Raw genomic sequence first — 24846 nt, 5'->3', positions numbered from 1 at the left:
TTACTTTATACTCTTTCTATATATTTTCCTTCACAGATTCTCAACTGTTTGTCGGTAATGTATCACCAGCACAGGGAAGAGTGGCACTTGATGGCCCTTGGCCCCCTCCTGCTCATAACAGGCAGAGGAACCCTCATCCAGCCCCGAAAGCCATGCCTTCCTAACCCTGCCTGCAGTGGGGAGGCACAAGTTACTTCTCACCCGAGCTCGAGTCGGTGGGGACATCAGCATAGGAACAGCTCAACCAGCAGACAAAACCATGGCTTCTGCTTACTGCAAAACCCCCAAACCTCTCCCGGGAAGACCAAGCTCAGGTGCAAACCCAGCCTGCAGACTTCAGGAGTGGGGTGCGCACAGCCCACTCGCAGCCCCTGAAGAAAACGCTTTCCAAGCCATGGCAATGTGCAGGTCGGGGCTCTGATGAAGAACACTAGATGGCACTCATATGCTATCGAAAAAGGACATCATGCGCTTCCCGACTACAGAGAGCTTAGATTTTTTCCAAGCTTTAGAAATCATGTTTAAAATACACAATTCAGGGCAGATTCTCACATTCTCTTTCCCAATATAAACTCTGAACAAAAAAAAAAAAATCACTTGCAGTGATACCTAAACACCTGTGCTGTAGCAAAGGAGCTGGTCTCCTCTGCCAGGGAAAGTCAAAGTGTCACCCAGCCCATCGTGCTGACACCGTTTGCAGAATTATTTTTCCCAGTACGACTTTACCATTTAAAGCCAACACATTCAGCTTGTTTGCGCTCTGCAGGTATGTGACCGTGTGTATATTTGGCCATTATTTCACTTCTAAAGAGTCCTGGCAGCACTGAAGGGGAGAAACGTCTATTCCTATGCCTGGACTTGCAGGTTGGTCATGTAGCTCTGCTGCTACGTTACTGAAATAGCTACAGCTCCTAAATAAAAACGATTCAATGCTGTAAACACCAATATTACCAGTACAATAGAAAAATACCTGTCAAATGTATTTGTGCAGTTGTAACTCACATTTTGTAGCTAGCCTGAACAAGAGAACATACATTGCAGAAATAACGCTTGGGCAGGAAGGATCTTTGGTGTTTGCTCCTGCCACGAGTGGTGACAATCCTGCAGTTTTGTAGCAGATCCTTCTGCTCAGCCCAGAAGGATGATCCAGCAAAGCAAACAAACCGTGCAATACCTCAAATCACTTGCTTATTGACAAAACGAGTAAGAGCTTCTATTTACGCTGAGTAGAAGGGACCAAAAGGGCATTCTGCTGGCAATACCACAAGGCCAGAAGCAACACCTTGGTCTGCTGCCCGCAGACCCCTTCCCTCCTGCTCCCTCCTGGTCTCTGCAGGGAGCCCGCAGAGCATGGCATGAAGGTGGCCAGGACCTGGCCAAGAGGGCACAGCTGAAAGCAGCCGCTGTTGTCAGTATTTACAGAGCTTCACGATCCTTGGTATGCCTCTCCATGCTCACCTCTTTCCGCTGAGATAGTCAGATCAATTCTCACTGACATCACCGTTTATTGATAACTGCACCAATAAATCATAACTCCCTCTTTGAAGCTCTTTGTCATCACAGAATAACGCTTCAAAATGCCAGGCCAGCCTTTACCGCTCCACCTAATCAAATCCTATCAGAGATGGGAGCCCAGGGTGAAGGACTACCCAGACCTAGAAGTCCTATCCAGTCCTCCTCCTCCAGGAGGACATGCAGAGATTTATATATTTAAAGTAATCATGCATCAAATTGTTCTAGAAATAATTCAACCAGGTAACCTTCACGAGGGACAAGGTTCTACCTTAATTGCAATACCCCTCTGAACACGGCTAGCCAGCTCTTTTTCAGACAAGGACCCCACCACCTTAGGGAGAGGGGACTGCCACGTCCTCTGTCCCATGCCAGTCTTTGTAGCCAGCTTTGATGCCATTCAGAACAGCTCATGCCAATCAGAGGAAAGAAGTGGCTATTTCCCAAGGGTATATAGGAGATTTGCAGGCTCAAACTTAGGAGACCCTCCCTGACCTTGCACCCCGATCCAAGAAGGTCATGAGCACTTTTAAGCAGCTGAGTGACTCCAATGACTTCACCGAGACAGGTTTTGATGAGGACAAACCTCATTCACAGCCAGCTAAAAGGAGACTGAATTTACAGTACTGCTATTTCACCGTAAATATTACAAAATTTTCATGACTTAGTATGACTTTGTTCCAATTACTCCAAGGCACATAGCAGTACCTGATGTAATTAAGTAATAACCAACCTTTTGTGTTCAGCCACTTTTTTTTTTTTTTAACAGCTTATGAATGGGCAAAAAAGAAATCTTTTTTTTTATAAAATGAAACATATGGTTTTATTAATTTAACCAAACCTGCTCAGGACACAATGGAATAAAAAAACACTTGATCCAATAATTCAATTTGATGATTTAATTAAAGTGATACATAATAATGTAGCAAATGTCTGAAAGGCAAGAAAAAAGTGTAATGATTTCACCATCTATAAAACAACTGGCATTTTCCAGAGATCTAATTTTCCTTTCAATAATCTGTGTGCCTCTGATTTTTGAAAGAAGATTAAAAGACTCGCAGGCTCCTTGCTTTCTTTGTTTTTTAGATGCTAAAGAACTTCTACTGATTTTGCAAAATGTCCAGCTGAAGGACAAACAGAAATGCAGAAAGAGGTTGGGACAGGGAGGGAGAAGTTTGCATCTTCCTCTGAAATGAATCAGGACACACTAAAGAGAAACATAAGCTTTTGTTTTGCTTCTTTTTTTTTTAAACCAGGCTAAATAAGCAAAAAAAGCCTGTGAATTCATGATTGCTCAAGGAAGAAAAAAAGAACTGAAACCAACAACCAGCATCATTTCACATTGAAATAGCATCACAGCTATTTTTAGAAAAAATATTACTAATCCTCTCTTTTAAATTCAGATCCTAAGGGATAACAAAAATATTGAGGAGCTTTCAGGATGTCTTTTTGTGGTGTAGTGAGTAGATACCTGAACTGGCCCTATGCAGGTCTAGCAGGACACCAAAGCCACGATGTCCTGGCTAGCAGACTGCCCGTGCCAGGACTCCTGGAGGCAGAAGAGCCTCGCCGGGGATACAGGGCTACATCTCAGAGGCACTCAACAGGCAAGCACATTCGCAGTACCAGGGCCATACCTCACAGCAGGCAGCGATGCCCCGAGTGTGGCACGCCTCGGACCTCTCGGAGTGAAAAAACCCCTTCACCCTCCTGGGGATGACCTGAACTGGGCTCCTGCCTCATGGAAAAGCCCTGCAGAAGAGGGAGGGCTGCGCGGGTGCATCTGGAGGAAGCCCTCTGACCTGACACAGGGCAGCCTCAGCCGGCGTTTCCAGCTGTTGGCCATGTGCGGGGCTGTCTGGGAGCTTGACACAGTCTTTTCTCTGCAGATCAGCCTGCCGGGGAAGGCAGGGGGCAAGCCAGCATCTTGGCAAGCCTTGTCTTCCAGGGCTCACTCAAGCCTGGAGAAAACCTGTTTGCCACTCGCAGACAAATGTAGCATGCTAATACAGTCCTAAGCGCTGGCCAGGCCAGCCATACAGCAGAGAATTATTTGCTTCATGTTAAAAACATTCCAATGGGCTGGAACAAACAAAATTAATTTAACAACTCCGCATTCATCTCTCCCATAATTTGATTTGTATGTTGTATTTGGCTACGTAACCTCCACGAGGCTTTCCCAACTGAAGCCTGATAAAGCTTAATCCAAAAGCTCCTGGCAGCTCCATTTCAGAGAGCTGAAAGACGAAAAGGGGGCTTATTGTTTTGCAAAAATTAACCACTGATATTAAGATACACCCATGCAGAAAGGGCATGTAAGAGAATATTACAGCTTTTTTTTTGTTTGTTTTTTAAGAGCAGCCTACATTTCTCTTGCAAAGACAGAAACGCAAAACCAGACAAACTTTCTGGGCTTCATCATGCTTTTTGCATATGCTACCTGTGGTTATAAAAAGAGCTATTTAGGGAAAGTTAGAGAGAGCATAAGAACCATATATTTGATTACTTCTTGTATACCTTCTCCCTATAAAACAGGTGCCTCATATGATGAATCCAGTGGCGCTGGGCTCAGAGGGATTTGTAAAATCCTCTAAAAAATGTTCTAAGTTAGCTCTTCCGTGCATAAAAATGTCACCACTTTAAAGGCAGTTATTTCTAGCTGCGCTATGCCCTCTTTTGGAAAATCCCACTCTCTCCCTCCTGCTGCATGTCTCAGCAATGGAAAACTGCCGTTCCTCTCCTTGGTACCACGGGATACACGTTGTGTGATGATACCCTGACAATTTTCAGCACAGAAAAGCAATGTGCCAGTGAAGTCCTGAATCCCTGATGGTGAGACAGGCAGGGATCTTCTGAGGCAATTCATTCGTGGAGGGAGGAAACATCGGCATCAAGATGTGCCCACAGACCATGGGCCTGGCTGTAAGGTGAGAGGGGCTTCACTTCTCCTCCTTTTTCCCCCTGCTCCGGGTGTGCATGGGATGGGTGGCAGGGAATGGTGTTTCTCCCTTACAAAGGAAGAGCACAGAGGATGGTAGATGGGGCATTTCTTCCCATGTACTCAGTAGGAGAGAAACTGAGAGGTCCATATAGGGGTTTCATGCCTTTCTTCCCCGTAAGGGCAAACAAGTTGGTGGCCAAGCTCTTGGGGAAGAGAGGGTGTTTCTTCCCCCTCTGACCCAGCACTGGGAGGGAGTTGGAAGGGCCAGTCCTTCAGGACAGATGGACCGCTTGCTGCTGTTGCTGTAACGACACCCAACTCAACCACAAGTTTCCCAGCTGATTTCAGAGAAGCCTGAAAACTGTTGTCAATGCCTATGCTATTGGCAAAACACTGCACCGAGTTCGTTCAGCCCTGCAGCCCACAGGAACCCGACTGCAGACAAGACAAAAGCAATGCCACCAACAGAGACGGGAAGAAAAATGCTTTCAACTATATATGTATCTATACACACAGATATTCCTTCTCATTATCAGACCCTCAAAACTTCAAATAAGCCCTGTAATGCAGAAATATGGGTTATACTGCAATGCGAAAACTCACACTTGCTTTCAGTGCCATGCCATCGGTGTCATGGTAAGGAAAGTGATACAGTGCCGGATTCAGCTACCTTGCATTGGCATGACTCAACTGGGAAGAGACTCCGATCCATAACAAACAGCAGCATTCTTTGGGCTGTCGGATTCAATCTCAGAGTTCAGTGAGGGCTGTGCTCCCAGAGGATAACAAATAGACTACGAAGATCATACACAGAGACAACACAGGCTTTAATACATAGGAAAGCGCTACAAGGCATACTTACAACATTTTCCCCCCCTCTCCTTTTACTAAACGTTAGCAATTTTTTTGCTTTGCTTTAGTGTATGTTGTTAACTTCTTGAACTGCTTATAAATGACATTATTAATATATAAGGATAATTGCTGTAAAGAGAAGCACGCATTTTTCCTTTACCTTTGCCTGCACTTTGCCAGCAGGCATTTGCAGGCTCCAGAGCATGCCGTACACACAAATATTTGTGTTGATCTGCTTCAATCCACAAGCAGAATGTAGCTAGGAGACAGACTATTTATCTTCCCTGCTCTTACCTCTCACTATGCTTCAAACAGACAGGGTTGTTTCTTAAGGTGTGAGGGACATCGGCAGACCCCGCACTTGTTTTATGAGCCCTGTGAAATAACCTCATGAGCAAACCGGCACGGGGGGCACTTCTGACAGAGGGGCTCTGGCCAGGCTGGGTTTTGCCCCATTTCCCGAGCACAACCAGCATTTGGATCCATTCCTGTATGGCTTGCTTTGTAGCATTTGAGTTTCCATGGCATCACAGCAACAGACCCTGTTTTTACTGAAAGGCATGGGCTGTGTGTTTTACTACGTTGTGTTTGAGCCCAAATATTTCATATATTTCACAAATACCATTTCTACAGCTGTGGCCTGAATTCTCAGTGGGTGCAGATCAACCTTGCTCCGTCAGATGCAATGCTGGGCTAAACTGATGTCCAACAATGATCTGTCCCACAAGGTTTGTGTTTATATTGCACACACGCACACACAGAGGGTGATCTGTGTTTAAAATGTACATCTGTGTCCCTACTTACACAGTGTGCCTGATGCAACACATGTGGTCCCATTCAGTGGCACGTGCTGGGTCAACAGGTGGAGAAAGGAGGATTTGCTGCCGGAAGGACGTGTACCTGCCACGTTAGCCACGCCGCCCTTCCCAATGTCCTGGCGAGAGTTGCTTGGACCAGGGAGCATAGGAAGAACAAGCCAACAGGGCAGGTAGAGCATCCCAATACGTGCCTGAGGGATGCCCAAAATCAGACCGGGAAAGCAGCTTCCCATTCATAGCTTCTGGAGGCTTTTTCCAACACAAAGGATGAGCTGCAGGTACTCACGGTTCAAAGTACTGTCAAGACTGAAATTAAAATCAGTACTTCTGTGGGCCAAACAGCTGGATCGGCAGGTAGGCAGTGCAGAAAGGAATTCCCTGCAGGTGTAAATGGAATAAATCATCAAGTTCCCTTACAAGTACTCAGCTCTTCCAGCTTTAGTGGCAGCTGTGAACCCAAACCATACTCAAACTTTCACAGTGAATTCCTCTTGCTCTTTTGGATTGGGCTCTTTATAATCTATAAAGAAGTGCAAGCAGTTACTTATTGTTTATTAAGAAATCTACTGGTACGCTGTCCACCACATTCAGGCACAGACACATGCGCTGCTCACATTACAACCACACAGAAGTTACTACAGGTGAACACAAGCCTGTAGAACAGAGCCACTGCGAGGGGAAGCACGAGACCTATGTCAGGTATACGTACCACTTCTTTTTGTACCTGATTCCCCCTCAAAGTGGGTCAGGTTTTTTCCTGAAACACTTTGCCTTCCACCTGACTGATCTGAAACTCTTCAGAAGGCGGCAGCCCGTCCTTTCCTGCTTTTGCATGATGTGCACCAAGACAACTGCATGCACAAGGACCCGGCATTGCAGAGCAAGACACGGATGAGGTGGAAGAGATGAGATATGCAGGAGCACAGTAATTTCTGCCTAAAATGTGATTCCAGCAGGTACTCAAGGTGCATGTCAAAAGAGACTCTCGCAGCAATAGGTGAGTACATTTACTCAGAGCACTGAGGCATAGTTGCAGCTGGGCAGGTCTACAGTGCAAAGAAGATGCAGGGCAAGCAATTAGCAGCACGGTGTTACCACCCTCAAGTGCAACCTCTTGCACTGAGCCACTCTGCTGCGCCAGCAGAAGTCCTAATAATGATACATAGATTCATCTGCACCAGCACGTAGTAGTAGGGCGCTGACCTGATTAAAGGGGAGTGGAATAGGGAAAGGATAACCTTCATAACAAAATCAAATCGAAAAGGAAAGCAGGAAAAGTCCAGTTATCCATGGAAACTGGGAAGGAGTTGTTAATCTATGAAGAAATCGACCTATAAAACAGATTCTTCCAAAGGACAAGAACAACGAACTGTAATGGTAAATATATTGTAAATTAACTAAAAAAGGTTCTTGCTTATTTTCATTTTCCCTAAGATATTTAGAGAAAATAAATAGTTACAATTTTGCTTTAGCAATTCCAAGTTAAGATGTCGATAATATATAATTTTAAATTTACATTTACAATGTTGTTTTGGATAGATTACACTTATTGCTATACAGTATTTTGTGGTCATTTAGGTTTGACCAAAATACATAAACAACATTCTGTGAGAGCAGAACTTTTCTGCCTAACATCCTTTTTGGCCTCCCAGAGAGAACCCGAGGGCACAAAGAGACTGCAAAGTTGTTTTGAGAGAGTTCTCATAAAACATGGGCATTTAGAAAGCAAAAACAAATTACTGGGAGTAATAACGGAGGCTATAAATGAGACAAATAACTTGTTCTCATTCAGCAGCACTGCTGCCAATGCTCTAAACTATCTGCCTCAGAATGATGATGTCACTGCACTGAATCTCCAGAAGAACTCAGACTTTGGGTGACGCTGCAGCGGAGATGCGCTCCAACACAAGGATGCCACGCCACGCAGAAAAGGCAATACCTTTGTAGGAGCTCCTACTTTCATTTCTGATGTCAGGAGCTGTGAAATAGTGAATATGAGCTAAACTGCTTTGCTTGAGCAGGGCTGTACCTTTGATTGCAAGCTGATAGCTGGAGCCATGCCTCCAGTGCAAAGCACGCGGGAGGGAAAATCCAAGTATCTTCTATCCACATTTTAGTGGCATTAAGTTACAAGGACTTCCAAACTGTGTATCACTGCCGCTTAACAAAGAACAGCAAGGAAAATGATGGCCTGTACACTGCTAGAGAAATGTCCCAGCTGTTAATTTAGAGTCCAAAGCTAAGTAAGTTTTACTAGAGTGAATTTATGACTGCTCATTATTTAACTTAGTCTAGGATCATAATTAAAGATGGTACTCTAAGGCGAATTCCCACTGATGGGAAACAGCATCATTTGAGACTCCAGCAAAGAGTAATCAGACACCTTTGGGGAAGTAATCAGGCATCTGTGAAAGAAAACTCTGATGTCAAGAGCCCCTCACATGGGCTGCTTGTTTAAGTGTTGTGAGGCTTGCAGCACGTTTAATGAGACAGAAAGGTTAAAGGGGTGGGTTTTTTCAGCGTTAAAAAACATAAAGAGGAAGAAACAACATTTGATGGTCCTAATCAGCGGCAAAATAAAATGGGCAAATATTGTTGCACATGGAGTACAACCTAGAACAAGAAATGAAACTTTTCCTCCTGAGCGTCAATGCCTACACCTTTACTGAAGCAGGTAATGTTTTGTAAATACACCTCTGCTTGATGGGACAACACGTGAAAGTAGTAAGGAACACGCAGACTTAGGTCCTTGAACTAGATGGACTTTTAGGTAAGAATTCTGTATATTTGTCCCTGAAGAGCAATGTTCACTACTAAACTGATAAATAATTAGGAATCCCTTTAGCATAGCTGCTTGAAAGCAGCCCACGAAAAGGCAGGAGCTCAACATGTGATGTGACAGAGCAGCACAGTCCTGAGGCACAGAGGACAGGCCAGAGACAGAAGAAGCAATTTTAACAGAGATGGTCACGTGCAAAAAATCAAACACTGCCACTGTCACTGATACTTACAGTATCTGATGAATATTTTACAAATACGTTCCCGGTTTAATATGTTTGTACAGAGAACCTCTAACTTTGCAAACTTCATATAAATCAGTAACACTGGTGAGCCCTCTTGTTAAATTTTACAGGCCTGATGATCTGCATGATTTAACAGCATGATCCACTGTGTATCTTGAGTCTCTGAAAGTTTAATCTTCTTAAAAAACATTGTTGTATGATGGTTTATTATCAATCCACCAGTTGATACAATTACATAGCTGAACGGTATTTATCCTGAACAGTGTATTTCAGAAATAAGATATTTAAAGATGGTCTGTATGGTTTCTTGAAACAGCCCTGGGTCAACTTAAGAATTAAGCTCAGCTCATGGGCTCTGATTCAGCACAGGTCTTATGCATATGCTTTTATTCCAGGCGTACGAGCAGTCCTCAGGAGAACTGTTTTAAATCAGCTTTTGCCAACAGGAGGAAGGAATGAGATAATGGAACCGAAGAAAACTCTTCTTGCTAAATACTAAGACAAAAGGAAAACAGGAGTTTTCACTCCCAAGTGAAAAATTAGCCCTCTACACTATTTCAAATTAGCTAAAAGATTTTCACCATCTTTCTTGTATTCTGATGATTGAAAACACCGCCCCTCCCTTCATTGCCTCTTTAAAATTAAAGAAGAGGAGGGAGAGGACAGTAACTGCAAAACAAAAGGCTGGTAACATTCACATTGGCTAATAAGCTGGATCCAAATGCACTGACAGTTTTGGTTGACCTAAAATAGCCTTTCCCAGAAGACATTTTATTTACCAAATGCCACCACTTACAGGGCTTTGCTAAGGAAATACTCAGAGGACTGGCATAAAGTGAGAAATAGTTTTTCGCCAGTGTATCTGCAGGTTATGCTACTGGTCACGGTTCTGTGACCTGAGATAGCTTTGATAGCTGGGAGGAAAGACATTCCTGTTTGGTGCCAAACTGTTCAGGATAGCACGTTTGTCAATGGACAACTGCAGAGCTGCATCGCCTTGTGCTGATCTGAAATTCCCTATTCACTGGGGAATTCTGAAAATTATGCAAATTGTTCTGGGCACATTTTCCTCCAAAATAAGAAAGGCTTACATAACGAACACTACACAGTTTTCTAGATTAGCAATACTGCCCACAGACTTAATAGAGTGTGACAGAGGAAACAAATTGCAAAAATTTGCACTGACAAACAAATCCAAACTTCCCCTCCAGAGCTGAAGACCATCACAAACCATATCACCTTGCAGCAAGTAAAAGACACATTTTCGTGACCTTGCCTTTTTCTACGACACACAAATCTAAGCACGGGGAGGGTAGATGGGAGCCAACATGCGACAGCCATTGGTCACAATGCTTAATGCAATGTGGAAAGTGTTGAGATGCAACCATGAGGTATGCAGAAGAATCTGCATAAAATAATTTGTTATGCTAACCCTACACTCTTATATTTGTATGCTAGACTGTCTGGCTGAGAAGCACTCCGTGCACTTGGCTTCTCAGTCCTTTTGCATGAATGACACCATATAAAGAGGTACTGTATTTACTAGCTGAATAAACAATAGGTTTTGCTTTCACTCAAGTATTATGACTTCAATTCTTTTTATTTATATGTCAGTAGTTCAGAATGTGCAGTGGACCAGGCACATCATCACTGTTCACCTTTGTCAAAGAAGAGGCCAGAAACATCCACGTTGTTATATCTCTGGAACAGCTGTAACTCATCCCTGTAACCTTTGGAGGATATGCTACAATCCATTTTGTGTTAGCAACACTGCAGCAACCTATTTATTTTTAAGTTGATGAAAAAAATGCACCTATTTTCAGTGTCCCCTGGTGTGCACACAACCCGAAAAGTGACAAGTTGACAGAGCCGGTACAAAAAGACTGGCTGCCCAGCCATTAGCCTCCTATAGCTAAAGCTCAAGGGAAAAAAAATCACCGACTCTAGCATCACCCCTGCCATTAGATGGCACGCCGAATGTTGTCAGATCGCAGGAAATGCATGCCCCCCATCTGAGGGTCTCTCTTGAGCATGTTGTAAGCTCAAATTCCCAGGCAGGCACAAGTACTGATGGTACCTGGACATGATGGGAGAGGACCTAGAAAGAACCTGCTCAGGAAACCAGTCCCCAAGCATGTAAGGTGTCAAGCACCCAGGCACCAAGCTATCTAAATGTGGACTAACGTTTGTGCAGCTCCCTTGCTCCTGTAGACTGGCTCACATCATGTTAACTACCCCATGTGTGCTTGGTTGAATCTGAGCCTTAAGAGTACTTCAAGATCAAAGTCAATGCGAATCTTTCCAGTTATTCAAGTGCTCCTTCGGTACCAACACTTCCAACTTCAAGACCAGCCCATTAACTACAGACCTTAGCGTTTGTAATGCTCCAAGTTGTGGGTTTCAGCTATTTACTATGGGGGTGAAAATCACCTAAAGCATTTTTATAATCTTAGAAACCATCCAGTGAGGCGAGGAATACGCAGGCATGTGGCCAAAGCAGTAAAATCTTCTTGAATATTACATCACATCTACCAGAAGTACCTTGGCTGCACTCAAAATAAAAACTAGTCAATTTTGTCACTTTTAACATAACGTAACCTATTAACTTTCATCACTGTTCTGGGTAAGTAATATGTACACAGCATATAACTGAAGAAATAAATATTGGCACATGTTGCTGTTAAAACACTGATTGAAAACTGCAGGCCAGAGCATCAGAGCGTAGCAGGGTTTCTTCATTCCCAAGATCTCCTTCTCACTTCTGATGTAAATTCTCCGTCCCAAGGCTGCCTTTAATGTACATGAGGTTTGTGTACGTGTATATTATATATATAAAAATAAGCACGCTCACAGAATAATGAGCCCTGAGAAATACACTCTTCCAGCACTCTCTTGGGAGAGGGCGGTTGCTGAATGCAGCTGTTTTCATGATTCACGTCCTCTAAAAACTACGCTCTCTGTGCCCGGCCAGGTGAAAATGCCAGGTACGAAAGGGAAGCTTGTAAATCTGCTTAGCTGTTTCCTTCTGGCAAACTGCCTCTCTCTTCTTTACCTCTACCCAGAACCGGTTAAGCACCAAGCACTTCTCGAGACTGACGACTGGGAAGTACATGTCATTCCTGCTACCTATAAATAACACCATACAATAAAATAAAGGCAAATAAAGGTAGTAAATGATATTTCTAGTCTTATTTTATCCAGTACACATTTCTCTCAGAATTTTTGATGTGCTCCTCTAGCCAGGGCTGTCTGTGCCAATGCAACGACTGCAGCCTCCCTCCCTCCCTCCCTCCCACCCCCTCCATCCAGCTCATTATCCAGTGTCTGACAGAAGCAAGCGCCAGCTGCTCTACAAAAAGGCACATGAAACACTTCAGCAAGACATTAGAAAATCACCTGCCTATAGGGAAAAGGTTTTTTTCCCCCTGTCACCGTTACTAACAGATTGATACAAACGTTGAATTAAAAGGTCGGCGGTTCTTCGCAAGTCTTGTTACTGTAAAAATGAAACCCCTAACTACATCTGGATACTCGGTTCCCATTCAAGCACCCAATGTGTCAACGCTAATGGGGCTGAAATTTTACCTCTGACCTTGTCCTTTCTCCTTTCCCTTTTGTCAGGCATCTCTAAGGCCCTACAGCCAGTCGGCAGACATAGGGACATGGCCAAACCGAGACTCACGTATTCTGGGGCTTTATTGCCATGGCACCTTGTGATGGCGAGTTTCACAGCTAATTGCGGGCACCCACAGGATTAGTTAATTTATTGACACATACCAACAAGTAATGCCTGCATAATCCGCAGGTTTCTTTGGTAGCTCACAGCTATCCTCACCACCATCTGATGACAAAGCAGACAAAAAAAATTCTCCTATTAGTCAAGTGTAAAATTCATAAGTGTAATCTACCTTTGGAAGCTTCTGTGCCCAGTGGATTTTCCAATATGTCTGTCATATCTTGGCTCCAAGCATCCTTCACGGCAGACTTGGACACCTTCCTGTTGTTCAGGCTTTGCTGTGGTCGGAAGTTATTCCTCAGGTACTCCACGGACTTGACGTGGTCTTGCTGTTCAGTGGTGAATATGGAGTAGAACGCCTCCAGCTGATCGCGGCCATCATGGCAGGGGAGAGAAAGGATGTTAGTCAGAAAAACAATGTGGTGAAATCCGGGTGGCTGATAAGCAAGTAAAATGGCAGGAAGTAAAATGTTGATGCCAAGACTGATAAACCTCATGGGAAGTCAGGCTGCCCACTGAAATCCCTGCCAACCGTCTTATCTCGGCACAGTGCTTATCCTGCCCAACAAGGGAGAAGGCCTTCTAGCAACCTGTGGACGTCTGTCATGGACAAGGAAACATTTGCCCTTAGACCCCTTGTCTGGAAGGATTTCATGTGTGACACGGCCATGCCAAACTCTCCTCACTGCTGGCACCGTTTTGTTTCGCAGTGTCGCATCAAAAAGTGCTTCCAGGTCATTCCACCCCGAGAGCCTTCTCCAGGACAGGGCAATGCTACCTTATCTCTGAATACCTCACGAAGTTTAGCTGCCAGGCAAAGCTTCACCCACACCCACTTTTGCAGGAGGGTCACTGCAGTTGTCACACCTTTACGGGATGGACCCCCAAACCCATGAGCTGGCTTGCCCAGGAGCAGGTCAGTAGCAGAATGCAGCAACCTCAGGACTACCAGCTCCAAATGTCCAGACCTCCCTACCAACCACTGTTCCCTCTGATACCTAACTCCAGGGTGAGAAAAAAATAACGCAGAATAAATGTATTTAGGCACAGTTAGCATGTACTCCTCTGGGAATAAGTTTCTTCTGTTGGATTCAGATCTGAGCTATTTTTAATAAAATGTATTAACCTGTAAGAAAGAACTGTAATTGTAAAACTTTTCTGTTACTTCATATCTTAGTACTTCTTAGAAAGAAATTTCCAGCAGACTAAGGTGAAAATATTTTCAGCTAATGTTTTTCTCACAGCTATCACGGTCAGTATAGCATTTACTAATGGCTTGTTATCATTCAGGTCAAGAACTAGAATTAGTTATGTTGCTGCTGGAAAGACTGAGCAAGACAGAGCTGAGAAGGATTCAGCCCCAATATTGTTTACATCAACATCAATTACACATACTGATAGTATGGATTTTGGGAGTACAGAATCTGGCCCAAGACTTTAAAAAGGGACTTGAGTTACACTCAGAGCGAAATGACAGGTCACTTTGAAAGCTACACCCTTTTCATTAAGTGCATCTGCTCTAAAAGCTATGGAGAAGATTGTGAGAGTCCTGAAACCTGCAAGTGGGAAAAATTGTCATTGTAGCCTCAGTTGACAGTACTGATAAAAATAATCAAAGGAAGGTGTAACAGAGCAGTTAAGCGTTCTCCACTGAATCAAGAGGCACTCACTACCATTATTTAATTTCCCTTCAAACCAGTAATCTGAACCCCCTTTTGCTGCTGCTGTCGAGCTTGCCCAGTCTGCTGGGTTTGACAATCCTAGTTATTAGACTGAAATCTGTAAAACTTCTCTGACCCCCAGGACAGGAGGGAGTAAATTTTTACACATTTTATTTCAAAAGTAAGTTCCCCTGGAGTGGGTGGTGTGTTGAGCCAGCTAATGGAGATATGTACAGGAACGTTATCACTGGGAGCAGCGCATGGATAGCGGGAGGGAGAAAGGATGGACCTCACAGCTCTAATCCTGAGTTTGGCAGTACTGCACTAAAACACAAAAACAAGGGAACTGAGTGGCGCTACAGGCAATCACCTCTGAGATAACAGCACAACTCAGGCTTGTACATTTTTAGCAGTACTTCCCCCTAATCACAACTACTTTCACTGTACAAGCAGGGAAACTGAGGCAGGGGGACAGCAGGTGACGGTGACAGCCAGTGACCAGTTCCCATCGCAAGCAGGGAGCTCAGGTACCGCTGCCAGCTTTGCAGGTACTCATGGTGGGATTTGGATGGTACTTTTTCTGCATCTTAGATGAATGCTCTGTTCCGTGGCTCTCAACTGCAATTCTCTCTCTGATTCTTGAGAGAAACATCTTGAAAAATCTTGAAAACTGTTTCCTAATTATTAGCAGGAGCCCCTCAGAAGCACTGAGGGATGGGTTAAAAAGGGGTAAAGGGACTATTATCTTACACTTTTGCCTTAAGAAAAAACCCTAACCAGATGATCCTGCTATGCCCTTCTATGAAAGCACAGACCAAAACTCTTGTGAAGATTTACACATCTTTTGCACTTCATGCACTGGAAGCAGTTTTGATGAAGCCAGCTAACAGGGCTTAAGGTTACTTTATAAAAGCTCGAGAACGTGGGTAGCAACTGCTTCTCTGAAGTCAAGTCTCTAGGCTTATACATCCATGACATTAATTGAATTTTTAAACTTTCAGAGAGAACTTCTAAAATATTTTCTTCTGCCATGCTACCTTGGGGAGGTATAATTGCATTTTAACAAGTGCCAATTCAAATATGATTTTTAACCTTCCCCTTTTTTTGTGTTGAAGTATATATAAGTCATTTCAACTTCATTTTTACTATAAAAATATTATCTACCACAAATGAGAAATTAATTTATCTATAGCTCCCAGAAAAAAAAAAAAAAGAGCTGCAGTCAAGGAGCTACATTCGTGCTCTTCAAGGAGTACAAGAGCTCCTGTTCAGAAGAAGAAATGAAAAGCTGTTGTAAGACTATTGTAGATACAGGGAAACCTGATCTAAAACTCCGAGTCATGTAATTACAAACCATTAAAGCCTGATGTGCACAGTTTTCTAAGGGCTGGATATACAAATGGCAATTAAAAATAGTGAAACCGTTATAAGCACAATGAGATACTCTGAGGTATGCATTAGGAGAGATAATGCCATGCTTTGGGTCATTGAATGCACTTAGCTTTACAATGCATCTGCAGGGTGACACGGCTTGTCCTGTTTTGTTGTCTAATTATTGGGAAAGATGACGATGATGGAGCACTGAGAATAAAATAGAGAAGCCTCCACAAATGGGCCACTTCAGTACTGTCCTTTTTACAGCCAGGTATTTTGCACAAAAGCAAGGATTTAATTGGAACAGCAACAAAGCTTAAACAATATCACTTTCCTCCTCTGGGATTACAGGCTGCTTCACCGGGTTTGTGATAAAGAAGGTTAAACTGTGGCAATGGACTATGTTGCGCTGTTTCTGTTAGAGGAACAAATAATTATCATAGCAATGGCAGGGTGGCAGGCTCTTAAAATACACCCATCTAGAGCTGCCAAGGGCAAGAATACTATTATTTATTCCACATGTGTTGTAGTATCAATGAAAGTCTGTCTACACACAGAATTCCCAGCTCTTCAACCACACATGCGTGCATAAAGCAGCACAATGCCAAATTTTAAAGGCTTGACTTGGCACAGTTACTATTGTACAGCACAGGAAAGAAGCTATGCCAGGATAAAGTACCTTTATACCATTATAGTGATGGCCATAATTGGTATTTACCAGTTTATTTGCATTTGTTAAAAAAGAAAAAAGAAGTCACGACCCACCTGATGCGTATACAGGGTATAAAACTGAGCGTGGGCCAGGCCTCGCAGCCACCCCATAATAAACAGTAAACTTATTGATGTAGTGAAAAGCTACAAGGGATTGCAAGTATCCTGCAGGCAAGGACAGAATTCAAAATGATCTCGACAATCAGAGAAATAGCCTGAAAAAAACAAAGGGTCCGATTCAACGGGGACCATGTGCGAAGAGCCCCAGGCTCCAGCCAGCACCGTGGGCTGCATGAGCGCATGATGTGCTCAGCGCTGCTAGAGAGCGCTCTGGGGAAAGCCTCTAGCAAAAGGGTTCCTCATGACCACGAGCTGAACACGGGCAATAACGTCATGCTCTTGTGAAAAAGGCAAAATAACACCAGCACGGGTGGCCGGACACATGAATCCTGCCATGTCCCTCAGCCTCGGGAGAGCCCCAGCTGAAGCGCTGCGACCGGTTTTCAACACAGCACTTCAAAAAAAGATGAAAGAGTCTACGGCAGAGGCAATGGGATCTAGAAAACACGACAAAAAGCCTGGAGCAGGGGCACGGTGATTGCCTACCACCCTTTCGAAATCTTTGAGAATCAGCATCTGTCAGTCGTGATCACCCAGTGAACTATTCACTTCTGCTTTACAGAATTAGCGTATTTAAAAAGTTTGTTTTCAGAGGCTTACGCCAGATGAATAAAAGGAAAGACTAACTTCAGCAGGATGGCTTTCTAAAGACAATCATCCTACAATGTCAAAATACACTTAACTGGTAAATGTCTGACTCCATCTAGCCATTACTTTATTGGGAGCATTCTTCTCCAGACAAACCCCAGACATTGCGTCTATTTGCATTAAAAGCTGCTATGTGATAATTTTAAAGATTTGTGCCCCAGCTCTTTAAGCACATAATGGCAGCTTTACTGTGTTATAAAAACAGTTAAGCATAGAGAATTAATGGAAAGACATCTTTTCTAATGTAATTAGTTCAAATTACTAAATCTGAGCAGAACTGAAATCACTCACTTTACTTTGAAAAGGAAGTTTCAATTAAAAAGAATAAAAAGGAACTCCATGTAAATATTTACACCATAACTTAATTTAATCTTAAAAAAAACAATACCAAATAAATCATTGAAAGGAAACTGGATTTCATGTTGTACTGTCTTCTTAAGACTGATGGCTCATGTTCAGAAACAATATTAAGAAAAAAATAAAAATCACCAACACTTCCTTTTTTGTCAACAGAAACATTTTTGTTCTCAAAATTAAAATGTCAGGTTTTGAAAACACTGTCTTAAAGAGGGCAAATCAAGAGATGGACTTCACTAACAAAATAAACACACCTGATGGTAAGAAATGGGAACGGGCTTCCGAAAAACAATCCACTCCACGATCTCGCTACACGGAGGAGTAGTCAGAGAACCTGCGTAGCGGTAGTAACTCCCCAGCGATGTTGGCAGAAGCTCCCTCAGCACAAAGGGGTCCAGAAAGGTCTCCTTCTCTGCGGGGAAGATTGACAAGCAGAATTACACTTTTTTTTACGTGTCTTTAAAACAGACATCACATTGATAGGCAGCCTAACAAGGTGTAATGGCAACAACATATTTTATCATATATATATATATAAAATGAAAGATGAAAACACCCTATCAGGAAGACTCTGTATGAGTTGATGTGTAGATTATTAAAAGAGCAGCCAAAATGCTAGTCAAACCTATACCGAACAGACACACTCCCATTTAGAAGGCACGCAGGTGTGAAATGCCCTTGTTACCCCACTGGTTTATGTTAGCATGGAAATAACACCGGATGCAGTGGTTTCAGCACTCAGTAAATGGCTCTTCAGCTTGACGGCAGCGAGGGTTTGCCAAGACCCAGCGAGGACACGGCTGGGCCCCAGTGGTCCCACTTGCTGCTGCCTGACCGAAGAGCATCGGGTAGTGTATCCGCCCCATCCCCACCAGTGGGGGAAAGGGACGTGGCAGTGGGGTCAATCCCTCCGTAGGTTGCTGAGATGGAGGAGGCAGAGCCACCTCTGAAGCGGAGCTCCAGCTCAATGCAGTGCTCAAAGCAGCGTCCAGCCAGTGCTCCTTCGGGAGTGCCGGCGCCCGGCCACACAGGCATTGCCGGGGGTGCTGCTGGGTGCACTCAGCACAGCACCAGAACCGCGTTTCAGGGCTTAAACTGCTGCCTCTTCTCCCTAGTCCAAGAAGCTCCTTCCCAGGGTCCAACAGTCTGGGGACAAACTCTTTTCTCTAAGAAGCTCCTTGGACAGCCTGAAACGCAAACCTAAGCACTGAAAGCATTTAGCTTCAAGTAACAGAGACAAGCTAGTAATATTTAACACCGTGAAGAAAAATAAATAAATGAAAGGAGGGAACAGCTGTAGGCAAGACAATTTCCCTGCCATCCCTGAGCATTTATCCTCTGCAATTTATGTTGACTCACAGGCCGAAGCTCCGGCTCAGTCCGTGCAAAGGTGTTCACTGCCTCGGGGCATGCTGACACGCGAGGCTCTCCCATACATCTCTATTCCTCACTTTCTATATTCTTCGTGCCTCAGACAAGAGTCCACATTTGGGTAGCAGGAACTCTTCTCTCTGTGTTTCATCAGAGCTGCCAGGCAAGCCCGCTCCCCCCGAAGCAAAGCGGAGAAGCAGGTAGGCTGGTGATTGACACACACATCTTCCGAAGTCAGAAGGGAAAGAAAAAGGATGAAGTCTGCAGAATTAACTTCCACAGCATCCCACAGTTTTCAAGGAGTCTTGATCAAATCAAGAATTGCCTATACCTCTGAGCAGCAGTCTGATAGTCGGGGGGGATGTTTTTTTCCCTCCACTGCTACTGCAAGGTGCAAATACATGATACGCTTCAGACATCTTCTATTCTTCTGCACAATATCAACAGGTGTGCAACGTTTTCACAGCCTTTAGTGTGCCGAAATATGAGTAATTCTATTAAAGTCAAAGTATACGTTGTAACAGAATACTGCAATCTCTCAATTAATAATTTCTTTCCTTCTAATCCAAGCAGATATCAACCATTTCTGCATCCCCAAAAAGGAAACAAACAAATAATAAACCACATTTTTTCCTCTTCATAGCATACCTCTGGGAAAAAAGTGTGCTTAGATAATAAATAGCAAAATACATATGATTGGCCAAAGTTCAAAGAGATTCTAATCAAGAAGTCATAATCACAGCAAAAGGTCGTATTTAATTTGATCGGCTTATTTTTATGCAGGAAAAATTGGTTAGAAAATCAGCAAACTCAGTCACAGGATTTGATTTCCAAATGCAGCACACATACATCTTCACAGCGAAATGACATGGGTTTTCTATTTAAGAAACCCTCTCTCTCTACGGAAGCTGAGCACACAGCGGACCGCTATGAATCTGAAAGAGTATTTGAACATGCAAACAACCTCTTTGCGTTAACAGCCAATGACTATATATGAAATAGACGGCAGGTAGAGGCACATTTTGAAAAGAGTTTTCCTCTTGCTTTTAAGAAAAACTGTTTCAGTTAAAATTAACAATTTAACTATTTTTTAACTTTTGTAACCTTTTTTTTAGAATGATGGAATCACTTAAGATGCTGGATAAACATTCTGTGAGAAACCGAGAATATGGAGTATCCCTTTACCAAAGGACGGCAGGAGAACGAAGCTCATTTTACACTTTCAAGGATTTTTGTGCCATATGCTGACAATATTGTATTTTAATAATTAATTGTTCATCAAAGGAAAAGATGAAGAACAGGGATGCTAAATTCAAAGTTATTCAAATTGCAAAAATGAATAATGCATGACTTTTATATTAAATACACACTGTATTAAGTAGTCTACATTTCATCCAACTCTGTCTTTCATTTTTAAACATTTTGAACTACAATATGAATAATCAACCAAGGGAAGCTTATTTAGACAGAGAAATACCTTATTTGAATGCAAACTGGAAGTATCCGACTATGATTAAATTTTGGTTATCAATTAGGGAGGGTTTTTTCCTAAGCATTTGGAAAGTCATAGTCAGCTGTGAAGAAGAATTTTTCTTGAGGAAAAAGTAGCTTTGCTAATACACAGTTTAAGTAGGGCAGGGTGTACTCGATCTAATTTTTCATGGCTACAAGCAAGTCTGTAAGTTTTCATTAATGAATTCCAAAGATTAAAATAAAAAAAAATACATATAATTGGATTAAAATGACTACTAAAATAGATGATAATCAATTGATTATGCTTTAATAACCTAACACTGTTGAAAACAGATCATTCATTTGTATCACTTCCATCTAGATGCATGGTGCAGAGTTCTGGTTTTAGAAACCAGAATCACAAACAGATCTTCACGTGAAGCTTAAAGGGGCTTAGAAATTCAGGACTCTACCTCCCATGTCCTTCAAGAGCATATAGAAACAGTAAATGCCATGAAGTTATGTTCCTAAGAGCTTGAGACATTTTTGAAAATGGGATTTTGAAGTCATGTCACTTTTAAAATTTCAACCTTAAATCGGTTCTTGTTATTGGTAAAACTGTAAGGAGAATAATTTGCAAGCTAAGCAACAGCATTCACTGAATATGGTAGAAATATTTTAGATACATATATATTCACACACATGTGTATATATGTCATTCCTACTAAACAGGAAAGAACAAGGTTGGAAATTATATCAAACCTTTCTTCACTGCCTTTTATGACCAGCTTCTATTTCCCGTTTTCAGCGCTTGGGAGGGGCAGGAGTCGTGCCCAGAAGGCTGGGAACAGACTGAGCAGGGTGAGCAGTTTATAGGAGGGAGAAAGCGGACAAGGCTGGGAACTACATGATCTACAAGACAGCATTTGCTGACAGGTACTACGAAAATAACTGGCAGACAAAAGCAATATAACACTCCAGTGAAAACATCTGTGTTCATCTGCAAATACCTGTGAACCACTGCAATCAATGCTGCAAAAGCGATCCATGAGCCACCTACTCGTTCTTACACGTAAACCAGAGCCCCACACCGAAGCGGTCTCTTCTGCTGCTCCTTGTCCTGCTCCCACCTCGGCACCCGAACGCAGGCGGGCACCCAAGCAGAAAAATAAACAACCAGGAAATCGGAGCCCCGGAGCTCGTGCCCCTAAATGACAGGCCCTCGAACTGGAGAGCATTCCCCTGGGAAAGCAACAATAAACACGCTGCTGCGGCCACCGCTCCCAGGCGATGCAGAAAAGAGCAGCACCCAAAACATCCACTGAAATGACCCGCTAATGCGGTACAGCCAATTTTATCGACAGTTAACAAACAGCAATTCTTTGTTTACAGCACCAAGGCTCGTAAAAAAGTGTTCACTCTAGTATTTCCAAAGGAAAAATTAGCAAGTACCATGGATTCATTGTTGACAATGAAGAGAATGAATGTGACATTTAAACTACTGAGTGTTCCACAGCATAAAAGGACAACATTGTGTTTTAACTCTCACATCCACAAAAAAGAATTAACAGAGCCAGCTGGTAGTATATTAGCCCTTCAGATACAATATTCTTGTCTACCTCCCGTACCAGCAATGTGAGAAGTAACGCCCAGTGTATTCTTTGTTTAGGCTGGTAAATCTCCCCACTATTTTGCATGGGATCAAGGGCCATTTTTTGTACAACCCAACCCAAAGGCAGAGAGATTGCAGGCATGCTTTAAAAAGCTGACCTATTTACACTCTTTATTTGTCAAGGCGTCACCACTAGATGTGAACTAATACTGAATTGCGCACAACAGTTTTCCAAGCAGAGGAAAAAATCAGATCATAAACCAGATACCAGTAGTGGGTCTCCACCAACTACTGCAGTTTTCACAAGCTGATGCCAACAAATATTACATTGCAAGAGCCATGAGTTGAACGTTTTGAGTTCAAAGACTGACTTGCTAAAAATACATTCTGTAAAATGCTGGATAAAGATAGACTTGAATTTGAACCAAATCACCGTAGAGAAAGAGGCTTCTTGAGATATGCAGGTAAACAGCATACAACTATCTGTGATCAAAACCCTTTTTAAATCTAACAGGAACTTGGATTGGAGATCACAAGAAAATAATGCCAAAAAATGCCAAGTCCATTTATATCTCATGGAATGCTTTGGGACTTTCATCATGCTTTTCTGTAAGAAAACAGGAACTTGGCTGCATTGAAAACAGTATCTTAAAATGAGCTTATTTCCAAAATTAACGTATGTGCAATGCCTGATAGGTGGAAACGTTACCCAGCTACACTTTGAATAACTGAAATTTGCAATACCAATATGAAGGGCTTTGAAAGTCTCCCAAATTTGTTAAACAATGTTATTGCCAATTTCATTTTCACAATGAGCCAAGTCATTCTAAAGCTTCTGCATTCAAACATTTAAAAAGCAAACACATAAAAATAATCAAAAGGACACCATGCCGCACACCCACTGAGCCAGAACCTCCCAGATAAAGCAGGCTGCACACCAGAGCCAGGGACCAGACTCACGGTGGTGATTTTAAAGATGAGATTACAAATATGTTACTTTAACTGAAAAGATCAGCAGATGAGTACTTGCTGTGTAAATCCAGCATGACGAGCAGTTTCTGACAGTCCTCTGTACTCAGGGTAATTCTTGTCATTTATTGTGCAATTATTTTTCTCACTTTTATTTCGTTTTTTAAAAACCAGAGCCTCTGCTGAACAATGTATGGAACTGTAAGGACATAGAAAGCACAGCATGGCAGGGAGGAAGGGAATGAGATAATAACACAGTCCTGCAGACTAATTTAATCTGAGACAACCAGTGAGCAGTATAAAAAACAGGAGGAAAGAAAAAAAGGCAAGTCTCCTATGCAAAAAAATTGAAGTTGAACATTTCCATGCCAGGTGTTGGTCTCAGGCTTAATCTTGCTCACTCCCTCTCTTAAAACAGCTTAGGAGGAAAAGGTTTAGCTGGAGAGGGGAGGTCTTAACTCTTTAAAGAAGTAAAAAATAATTCCAAACCTTTAACGCTTAAGCACTGCTGATGCAGAGCTTGGCAGAGTGGCTGTTGCCATTCTGGACTGGGATGAGACTTCTCCAGGTTTCGCAAAACCTAACTGGAGGCAGAGGTACATGTGGAGACAACGTTGGGGGGACACAGAAACTAAGAAACACAGAATGGGCACCAGCGGTAGAAGGAAAAAGAAACTGTGATGAGGAGCGTACAGGAGAAGAGGACCCCTGGAGCAAGCTGGACCCTGGCAGAGGCAGGGTGAAGTGAGGCAGAAGTGGCCAGAGGAGTGTGGGGCCATTCACATCTGCTCCAGCAGAGCCAGAGCAAAACCACATGTTCTTGGACTTCCCCGTCCCTCTCTTCTCAGCAAACCTCCTCAAAACCCACCAGCAAAGCACCCAGCTCCTTCTCCCTGCAGGTGCTTTGTTCGCATTCACCATCAACCTTAATTCTTAACTTCCAACAACTGCGCTCTTCTTTTTGTTAGTTTAAATTAGTTTTTCTGTGCAATGTATTAATTCCATGTTAGCTCGCTGGTCTTTACTCAGCCGTGACCAGCGCTGCTTTCCGCAGAGCAGACAGGTGAAGGACCAGAGATTTCCAACACTTCCATCATTTATTCTTTCAAATGATACAGACCCCTGCAGCTATGCACAGAGCTGCCCTATATAAAGGTGTGAACTTATCACCTCTGCTCTCATCTTCATTTCCCACTTCCCTCCTCCTCCCCTTTGCTCCACAGCAATCGTGTCCTGGCCCCTTTCACACGGCTACTCTGACTGTGAACACAAGAACAGATCAGAAAACAAAAGAAGATATCCAGATCATCCCCGAGGAAAAAGAAACGCTCCTCCACATTTCCTTCTCAGTTTAACACATCGTGCTGCTCTTCCTTTGATGGCCTTCCTTGTTCCAAATTGGGCTGCTGCTTTCTTCAAAGTTTTACTTTAAAAGACGAGGTCCCACGGTATCACATCACACCCTCACCCCTCTCCCCTGCCTTTCTTCTCTACAACCCCTGGATATTTGGTGCAGAAAGCAAACAGCTTGTCAGGTGGTGTTATGGTTAAAGTTAAAAACAAAAGAAAAAACCTGTCATGCTGCTAATGGTGTTTTCTTGTTATTATGCCTTCTGGTGTGATAGATCCACAGGGTAACTAACACTGTCTGGATTGCTTCCTTTTTAGTGCTGATTTATTTTAACAGGT

At 43.0% G+C, this 24846-nt stretch overlaps 1 protein-coding gene across 1 annotated transcript in view; it reads right to left on the bottom strand.

Annotated features, from left to right (window-relative positions):
• Positions 1-24846, bottom strand: part of PTPRG (protein tyrosine phosphatase receptor type G) — a 416959-nt gene that overhangs the window by 87544 nt on the left and 304569 nt on the right. The window contains exons 7-8 of the mRNA XM_059823043.1: positions 18008-18165; positions 13055-13247 (exon numbers count right to left, since the gene is read on the bottom strand). Coding sequence (XP_059679026.1) covers positions 13055-13247; positions 18008-18165 — 351 coding nt within the window. The remainder of the gene's footprint in view (positions 1-13054; positions 13248-18007; positions 18166-24846) is intronic.

This window comes from Gavia stellata, chromosome 12, assembly GCF_030936135.1.
Source record: "Gavia stellata isolate bGavSte3 chromosome 12, bGavSte3.hap2, whole genome shotgun sequence".
In the NCBI taxonomy this organism is placed as follows: domain Eukaryota; kingdom Metazoa; phylum Chordata; class Aves; order Gaviiformes; family Gaviidae; genus Gavia; species Gavia stellata.
The sequence above is the reverse complement of the archived record's forward strand: the minus strand, read 5'-3'. Positions and strand labels throughout refer to the sequence as shown.